The following is a 9,769-nucleotide window of genomic DNA, read 5'->3' on the forward strand; positions in this document are numbered from 1 at the left end:
AAAAAAAAAATGCAAAAGAACTTGACAGCCTCAATGTTTCACTCTTTTTAGCTACACATTAGCTGCTCCAATCAGTCTCCTGACCTGTTAAATGAGGAAATTGACACTCACAATCTTTAAGGTCCTCCATGATGGTTGAACAGCACCATTCATGAATCCGCCTGGAGACACTTAAGTCTCCTAGTGGCTTATGGAAATCAACTTTATTACTTTATAATTTACTATGCAGGTGTGACTTTGAGTTACTCTAATTTGAAGAATTACTTTTTTTTTCCTCCTTGCACTGTGTATTCCATTTTTAAAGCAAGAAAGACAAAGGACAAGCAAGCAAACTGATAGTAAGAATTTAATTCTTAGAACAAATTTTAGTTTATATTCCAGAGTCAAGACACACTTAATTCAAATTGCTACCAAGTCAACATTTACAATACCGTACAGTAAACAGTGACATTCAAGACTGATGGTTCGTAGATGCTGTTAGGCAAAGGATCAAATCAGGCTCAGGAGGGCATAGTCTTGGTACTCAGAGTATTTCGCCAACCAATACACGACTGTTAAACTCTTAGGTTCTCAGGTTCACCCAACTCCTCCCTATTCCAATTGTCACTACTCTTGTTCAGGCCTTCTTCCTCTCACCCTGGACTATTGCATCAACTCTGCCTCATTGTTCTTCCCGGAAGCTGCCTTTATTAGTTTACTCTGCTGCTCAAGAATTTACACTAGTTCCCTGGTGCATTAACTAGGAGCTCCTCAGCTTAGCTTTTTCCCAACATTCTTTGCTCACTGCTCTGGGCCACACAGTCCAACCTTCCAGGCTACACTCATCCTTACCTCTGAATGCAGCGTTTCCTCCCCAGAGAATGTCTCCCCTCCCTCAACCAAATCCCAACCAGAGACTGAGTCCCAACTCACGTTACCCATCTGTCAGGAGTTTTTGTCTGAATTATCTAATCCATACCTACATCTTTCATTTCAACCTGAGCATTTATTTCTCAGGGGATTTTACGTACTGTAGTTTTGTCCCTTCACCTAAAATGAAGTACAAACTCACGGAGCTCAGAGAAATGTCTTACACTAAATCTGTGTGCCTCGCACTGCAGAATGTGTAAAACATGTTCAATAAATATGTACAGGATGACGAAACACGCTCTAGCTTCATTTTGGATGAGGCATTAGTTGACTATCCTAAATATTTTCCTAAGAAATGAAATTTCCAATAGGAATACCCTTTCCTTTGTGTATATTAGACATACATGAAGAATTTCAGTAATGATTAAACAAAGACTTGTTCCGAAGCAAGCTTAGCTTCTCCATCGGAAGCGTGTTGCTCCTACGCGTGGCTGGCTGTAGTCCACCATGTTTCCCAACACGCTATATACGACAGCTCATCTAAAGAGCTTAACTTTCACCTGCAGAAAGGAAGATATCTGTCTCCTGCAGAATAGGGACCAAATAATTTCAGTTCTCTGAAGAAATGAGTTCAGTTGAATTTATTCTAAATACTGAAGAGGTGAAGACGGAACCCTGCAAGGGCAGCAACAGTGAGGCAGGTATAAGAGACAATCTGCGGGGCTGTCAGGTCCTTCTTCTAATTCTTGTGGTTATTTTCTCAGCAGACCCAGAGTCTGATCCCAGCTCTGTTACTAACTAGGTATGCAACCTCGGGCAATACCTAAGTTCTTCAGAAATGATTTTCTGTTTGTTTGTTTGTTTGCTTCATTCCTTGAGATGCCACCATAATTCAGTTACATAAATCAAAAAGTCAAATTATTATATATTTGACTTATATAAAAGAATTACTTTTATGAATCTATTATCATACTATACAATTTTTTGTTGAGGGTATTTTCTACCCTTGTTGTACTTCTTATAAAAAGATGTTGAGGTCCAATAATCAGTGAACATTCTAGAAATTCATGTGAGAATTTTTTTTAAGTCACCAGTACTAGCAAAAGCCAAGATCTCTACTTTATGATTAAAAGGAACTATTAGCTCTTTGTTTCTGGAAGCTCAAGTGCAGAGACACCATTGTCTTTTAAGGGGTTGTCCTTTTTCCTTCAGCTTTTTATTTTTTTTCCTCCCCATTATCCTGAGCCTCGAGATTTCCTCACCTATAAAGTGAAGGGCTAGCAGTACAGCTCCACTGACTCTAGGATTCTAAATTCTTTTAAGAAGTTCAGGGTTATTTCCTATTTTTAACTGTTTTTTCATAAATGCATGTTAAACATCTGTCGGCCATAAGGTTAGGTATTGGGCATCCAAAAATACCTAAGGCACATTGTCTACCTCAAGGATCTCAGGGCTGAGAGAGAGGCACGGATCATCCTAGTTAGGGCCCATGAGGGGCACACCGCAGAAAGAGAAGGGGCTGTAGGGTCACATCTAACTTGATTCCAGAAGGTACTTACTAGCTGGTGTCCTCAAGCGATTTATGTAATAACCTTGCTGAGCATCAGTTTCCTCATCTGCAAAATTATAACACCATATACGCCACAGGGTCCTCTTAGGAATTAGGTGAGTGAAAGCGTATTGAGTGCCTAGGTCGGGATATTGTAGGTATGCAACCAATCCTTTTTCATTCTCTCCCTCTCCCTTCCTACTAATCTGTGGCAAAATACCAGGACAACAAAAAAAATAGAGTATTCTGGAGTGTGCTGTAAGGCGATTTGATTATGACGAGCAGTTCTCTATCCTGCTCAGCCAAAGGGAATCTGACCTTTAAAGGGGTGAGGAGGGAGACATCTCAAAGGAGTGAAAGTGCGCCATATATACATGGAGGGGATTCCTGATTGGAGTAGGGCATAAGAGATCATGGATTTTCAATTTAGGATTAAAAAAAAATAATCAGCATAGTGCCTTTTTTTTCCCCCCCTGCCTCTGGCAAACCCTTGCTTAGTCCACGCAGAATCAAAGCCCGTAGGCCCTGCAGCCCTGCAGCCCCTGCACAGCCACCTCGGCTCACTGGCCTCTCGGGCATGGCTTCTGGCTTCTCGTCTAAAGCCACTGCAGGAGCTCGGCCTGCCAGCCTGTCTTCCACAAACACCTTCCCCTTTCATCTGTCAACATCTTCCTAGAATGCTTCCTCCATCTTACGTAAGAGAAAAAGAGGGAAGCCCTTGAGCATGTTGTTCCCAAGTAGATAAGAACGCGTTCTTACGGGGTGCTGTTTCCACAGACTGCATATCGCTCCGACGGAGAGGTGGGTGCTAAGAGCAGGTGTGCCGGCCCCTGCTTCACTGTACCCAGTCCACAACATCCCCGTCCTGACAGCATGAAAACTAAACGTCACCAGACCCAAACAAACGCAGTCACAAGTACAAACACTCCTCAATACTGCTCCTCCCCAAAACGCTGTAAGATGTGGTAACATTTTGGGAACTAGCTTAGTGTCAAGGACATGTGTCCTAGATTGAGATGTCCCAGTTACCCCTCAGCAGTTGGCTATGCTATTTGTGGAGCAATGGGCCAGAGGGTCACAGAGGAAAAACTAAGACAGCTGAAGTGCATACACCTATATTTCCCTCTGCCAGGAGAGCTCACCAAGACTTTCTATTTATTTTATTTTTCTGGTAGATTTGAAGCCAAAAGAAAGCCCTAGAGACATTTTTGCAAGAGAAGCAAATGATCACTGACTGGCAGTCACAATCCACCAATCGCTGCAAAAAGTCACAAATAGAAAAGGAGGCAATGCTCGGAACGCCAACCGATACACACTTAGAAAAAACAGCCCTTTCTGGTGTATTAGTGAACACAGTCAACCTACATTTCCTGTTTTTGACTTAATAAAAAATTTCTCAAAAAGCTGCAAAGCTCAAGTCACGTATGCCCTAGACTAGATAAAAAAATATTCCAGGATTCTTAACTCTCTTGTTTTTCAGTTAAAACCAGACAAAGTAGCATGCCTCTTTCCTGCTGAAGCATAGCTCTTCTGTCATTAAGTCTCTAAAAATAATTTATTGCTTTGAAAGTAAGAATAGGAATGTGGTGAGCAATTTACCGATGAGTACAGATTGAAAGATAAACTAAGAGAGGGTGTAAATCCAGAACAGCAAGTGGAATAACATACCAGAGAGGTATGCACGGCTACAGAATATGCCTATAGCTATGTAACCTGGATCCTGAGACTCAAATTATAAAATTGCACACACACAGTTCTAAGAAAAGAGTATAAACAATGATATTACATCCATGTTTGAGATGGTTATAAGACTGAAATGCAAACTAGTAAAACAATTTAGTATGACCTTAAACAATCCGAATCCTAAATAAATATGAGTTTCCATATCAAATACGATTCTTTCCCATCAAATTAATCTGAATCCAGGCCTTGTCTTTCAGAGTTAATTCACTAACAATGTAGCTGTTATTAAAATTACAAATTCCAGTTGTACCCACCCCAAAAAATGTGCTCCATTTTTGGGGGTGGGGGACTGGAAGTAGATTTCTAATCTCCACTTAACTATTAAAATATATAAAGTGCGTTATTTTAACACATAAAAAACAGCAGCAACCCTATATGAAAAGAACAGCAAGCAAAACGCTACTGGCTCACCTTTTTAGGCAAGCAGTGTTTAGATTTATTATTGATGAGGTCCAAAGGTTAAAACTAAGAAAATGCCTGACACTCTGAAGGAGGGGCTAGCTCAGCAAGAGGTCACATGACAGCTGCTAATTGGGAAATGTTAAAAAGAAAAGGGGGAGGGGTGGGGCAGGGTATCTGCCTACTCTTCTTTATTGCAACATTTGATTTTCACTAAAAATTTTAAAACAAAGGCTGATTTGTAAAACTCTCAAAAGAGGCCTAAAATAAATAAATCACCCCAGGCTGACTAAGCACAGCTGACACCCCATCAAGGCTTCCTTGCAAAAACAGAAAAAAAAAGATGAATTTTAAAATCAAACTATATTTCTATAGTGAATTTTAATGAAGACACCTTAATCATCAAACTAGCTAAATCTTTTTTTGTCATTATATTTACAAAATTTAAGCACTCTTTATTATAATGCATGCCATTTGGTTTCATGATTTGTTTAAATGTTTATTTATATTGAAAGAATAAATCTTTTCTTAAAAAGTATTTTTCAGAACTGACAACCTTCTAAAAGATAAGGCAAACGGTGATACCTAAATATTGCAAATTATAGATCAGTTAATTATTAAAAGTGAGCTCTGTTTCTCTAAAATACTTTAAATGGTGTTAGTTATTAGCAAGTCATGACATTAATTTCCTTACAAACTACACATTTTCTATCTCTTTAAATATTATGTTAAGAGTCCTTAAAATACATTCTTCCTGTGTATACAATTTTTACATTTAATTCAGAATGATGAAAAAAATTTTCATGATTAACGCTAATACTTTATTGACATGAGATAGGAAAGTAATAACCCATAGCTAGATTTAAAGTTGGATTTATGACATCATTTTGATCGTGCACATTAGAGGCAATTACCTGCACCACTCATTCTGAGCCACTAGATGGTGTAAAAAATAAATTAAAATGGTAAAATTTCATCCCATCACCACGAAGCCTAAATATAACTGAGAAAGATTAAACAAATTTCTAGGCATATAACGATGTCAGTGATTTCTATACTAACTGTACTTTTTTAAAAATCTATCAATATATAACATCAGCTCTACCTTGATCTAGAAACAAACTCTTTTAAGAAATTTTTCACTCTCTTCTAATAAGGGCCTTCAGTTCTGAATTTATAATAATAACAAGCATTCAAATTGCTGTCACCATTTGTATAGTAAATAAACTTATGATATTAACTTATGGTCTGTTGTTTGCCAAACTTTTGATAAAAACAGAATAAAAATTATTAGTGTCTCCAGAGGTTCCAATCTGCCAACTTGCCCAAAACAAAAAATACTGAACCGCAAAGCCGCCTGACAACCAACAATCAAGCAATCCATCACTGGCCCAGAATTTGTCCAAATTCCATCAAGGGAGAGCTAAGTGTCCTTTCTTTTTACCCTCCAAGATTTACCTGGTTGAGTCTACTAGGTTCACAGCTGGGTCAATATGGGCAGTTAATCATTCAGCCAATGGTACCTTTGCTTCTAACAATATCTTGTCTCTTCATTCAACAACCAAAATGAGCTCCACACAAAATACCCATCTCTGGAAGGCCCTGCATGAAATGCTGCTGAAGGTGAAGCTTAGGGCCTTGTGAAAGGCTGATACAAGAAGGATTCTTGGTCAGCCCATACCCAAAGAGCATTTAGAAATTTTAGATGGTCATATGCTCTTCCTATGTGCTGGGCCACCACTAACCTGGGCTCTATGATCAGGCATCACACGTGAAATTAAAATCTCCACAAAACAGTTTGGGGAGTGCCGGAATTAACTCCCCTGGAATCCTAGAAGTACGGTACACACATATGATTACATTTTTAATTTCCTATGAACAGAAAATTACTTTCTAAGGCAATGGTAGGGAGGAGACACACCTATGGGAATGTTGCTTGCTTCACAGCCTGTCCTGGGAGTTGTGAAATTCCAAGTGGAGGCTAATCAACCTTTTAATTTTATACACAATTGTGGCTAAACTGGTGAAAGAAAACTCTGAGCTAAGTAAATTTGAGGAAAGATTTCAAAAGAGTGTGTCAAGAGCTGAAACTAATCAGTTTGGTTCATATATTTAGGAATTAACTAAAAAAGCTGTTGTCTTAACTCAGGGTAAATGGTCAATAATAGACTTAATCCAAGAGTTGTGATATAGCTATCTGTATCATCCAAAAAAGCATCTTTAAATAAATAAATAAATAAAAAAAAATCCCATACTGATGAGCAGAGGACTGAGAAATAAATGACAAGGCTTAGCTTTGGGTACTTCAACTAGCAATGGTCACGGTCGGCTATATTTATGTACTAAATATTTCCCCCCAACAATCTACAAGTGCTTATATGTCATTTCTTTCGGATTCCTGGTACCTAGAATGGGTTCTGGCATATTACAGGTATTTTATGACAGTTTCAAATAAAACACAAGGAAGGAAGAAAAGAAGGGAAGGAGAGAGGGAAGAAGAGAGGAAAAGAGAGAGAAGGAAGGAAGAAGGAAGGAAGATAGATACAAGCACAAGAAAAAAATAGAGCAGAAAACCCTGTCTGGGAGTCGAGATGCCTAGTTAAGTTCTGGCTCTGGCACTTTCTTGACCCAAGTTCCCGTACCTGTAAAAAACAAGAATAGATAGATGGTCCCTAAGATCCCTCATTGAACCATTCCATGATTTTCTGTTATGATTTTATGCACTGGCCACTTACTGTTAAAATTCATTAAGTGAGCTTATTTATTTCCAAATTATCTTCTGTATCTAACAAGTCATATTATTTTTCTGAAAAGCCCAAAACACTTCTCTAATCAAGAAATCACATTAAACTCTTAGACTTGATTTATATAACATTTCCATACTTACATTTAAATAGTTTCCATACATCATTTGTTTTAAAATAGTGTCACAAAGCAGACTGAAGGAGGTATTTTTTAATAGCCATATTACAGTAGGGAAAAGTTAAACTGTGAAGATTAAGGGAGCTCACACACGTCATCAGAAGTGGAATCACAGTAAGAAACTTTTAGATCTAGGGACAGAAAGATTTTGAATAAACCAGTATCTTAAGAGGCAGAGACACAATTTTTTTATATATAAAGATGAGTTCGTAGCCATGTATTTTGCTATTATGTTTACAAATACAATTATGTTAAACTTAAAAAAAATTACCTAAGCCTGTCTGAATAGAAAAGCATTGCTCTTAAATTGTCGGAACACCCGATGTATTTACATAAAGATGAAAAACTTGTTCTATAAACACAGTGTTTCCAGTAGTGAATGGCAGACAAAATAAGAATAAGCACACAGAAGAATAAAAAGGAAGAGGAAAGAAAAACATAATAAATAACCTAATACCTTACAATGTTAACTTTCACATAAGTATATTGTTTCTGGAGGAGGCAGTGTGTGGATGTGAGCCAAAGGCTGAAGTGATAGGTAAACACACTGTTAAGTTGAATCCTGTTATCTGATTGTGTTTAAATTTTGATTATATTTCACTTGACAAAATAATTAATTATTGTGAACTCCCAATTGTTAACAAGGACCTAGAAGAATTCCAATTGGCATTTTTCCCCACTGTTGTAACCCAATGCATAAAAACCTAGTTTCGTATTCACCCTTTACAGTTGTCATTTTTGGCTATCTTCTTACCTTGCTAAGAATATAAATCACATCACCACGTTTAAATGACAACTCATCAGAAAGAGCACCTGTGCAGTCCCACAAACCCTGGTAAAAATTAGCATAATCAGTGCTTTTATCACCTAGGAAGAAGAGAGAGAAAACATGAGTTAGAGCTTTCACATTAATGGACCCTCATTTAAAAATGAACCCAGAGAAAGTAAAGGACCACACCACACCACCAAAATAGTCTAAAAAAATTATTTACTGATTCAAAGAATATTTTATTACATCCACGCAAGAATCCTACTTTTTCTTATCATCCAATTAAGAACCATTTCAAAAAAATCTGATTTTGACTGTCTTTTTTCCTGTCCCTTTCTTGTTTATCTAAAACCTGTCATTGCAACGTTTTCTCATCAAACCAGCACCTAAAACTTACCTCCCACTTATTTTACATACTAACCTAAGCCCACTTGCAACCTGTTTTGAAGAAGAGACCCACACTGCATAATGGACAATGTCCACGAGATGTGAGAAACACATAACCGCCTTACAGAATTTGGGACACTTCATAAAAAATAATAATAAAGGAGCTAAGGTATAAATCTAACCCAAACCAGGGAACAAATTTTTTTTTTTAATTCTAAAACCTAAAGCTGGTGAAAGAAAGAGGATAAAGTGGAAATAATACAAAGGGTTCTTTAGGGACTTTTGAACCCAATGCCTCTCAAAGTTATTTTAGAAGTATTTTAACATCTTAGCAATTGTCAGTGCTGAAGCTGCATTTTTCAAGATTTCAGTCAGCCCTCGTTTAGGACATTAGGCTCTGAATAAACATGCAACATACACTGCAGTTATCAGCTCATCCTTCTAACGGCATAAGCACAATGGATGTGATGTGTTCGAACTGCCATACAGACCATTAACTGATTGATTATTTAGCGCTCTCTGCTCTGCAATACCACAATAAACTGGGTAATAAATGCTTTGTCACTTATACAATGTGGGTCTCCTGAAACCCAGCACAGAGTTAAACACACTGGGTGCTTTTGTTACACGGAGAACTGTTTCCTGTTTTTAATTTCATGATAATTGAGTTTTGATGAGTTCACACGAAAAGAATGCAAGTGGTATCAATAAGAAGTCCGTGCGTTCACTAACCAGGCAGAACGTATATGTGCTGACAACTTCCATCATTGGAATGTCATCTTTGAATTCAGAGGGGATCACTGTGGAGACACAGGCTGCATTGGGGTTGTCATCTTAGTTTTGTTATATGCCTCTCAAACAGCAGGCTCCTTGGCAATTCCCACACAACTAGTCACATTAGCGTGTCATTAGGGTATTTTGTCTTATTATTCCTCGTTTGTGATATTACATACGAAGTGGTATGCTCATTAGAAATTTAAACATTTTTCTTTAATATCTGAGGCTTTTTTTTTTTAAGTCAAAAAGAAAGTCTGAATGATACGGAGCCTGGCTATTGAACAGGTAAGACACTACTTCTCAGTGAGGCTTTAACAAGAAAATAAACAAGGACTAGAATACACAGCTTAGCAGAAAGTCCCCTATTATATTTT

At 37.7% G+C, this 9,769-nt stretch overlaps 1 protein-coding gene across 2 annotated transcripts in view; it reads right to left on the reverse strand.

Annotated features, from left to right (window-relative positions):
- SKAP2 (src kinase associated phosphoprotein 2) overlaps positions 1-9,769 on the reverse strand; it is a 175,487-nt gene that overhangs the window by 6,460 nt on the left and 159,258 nt on the right. For both annotated transcript variants that reach the window (XM_019639956.1, XM_019639955.1), the window contains exon 11: positions 8,217-8,329. In XM_019639956.1, coding sequence (XP_019495501.1) covers positions 8,217-8,329 — 113 coding nt within the window. The remainder of the gene's footprint in view (positions 1-8,216; positions 8,330-9,769) is intronic.

This window comes from Hipposideros armiger, unplaced genomic scaffold (genome assembly GCF_001890085.2).
Source record: "Hipposideros armiger isolate ML-2016 unplaced genomic scaffold, ASM189008v1 scaffold_47, whole genome shotgun sequence".
In the NCBI taxonomy this organism is placed as follows: Eukaryota; Metazoa; Chordata; class Mammalia; order Chiroptera; family Hipposideridae; genus Hipposideros; species Hipposideros armiger.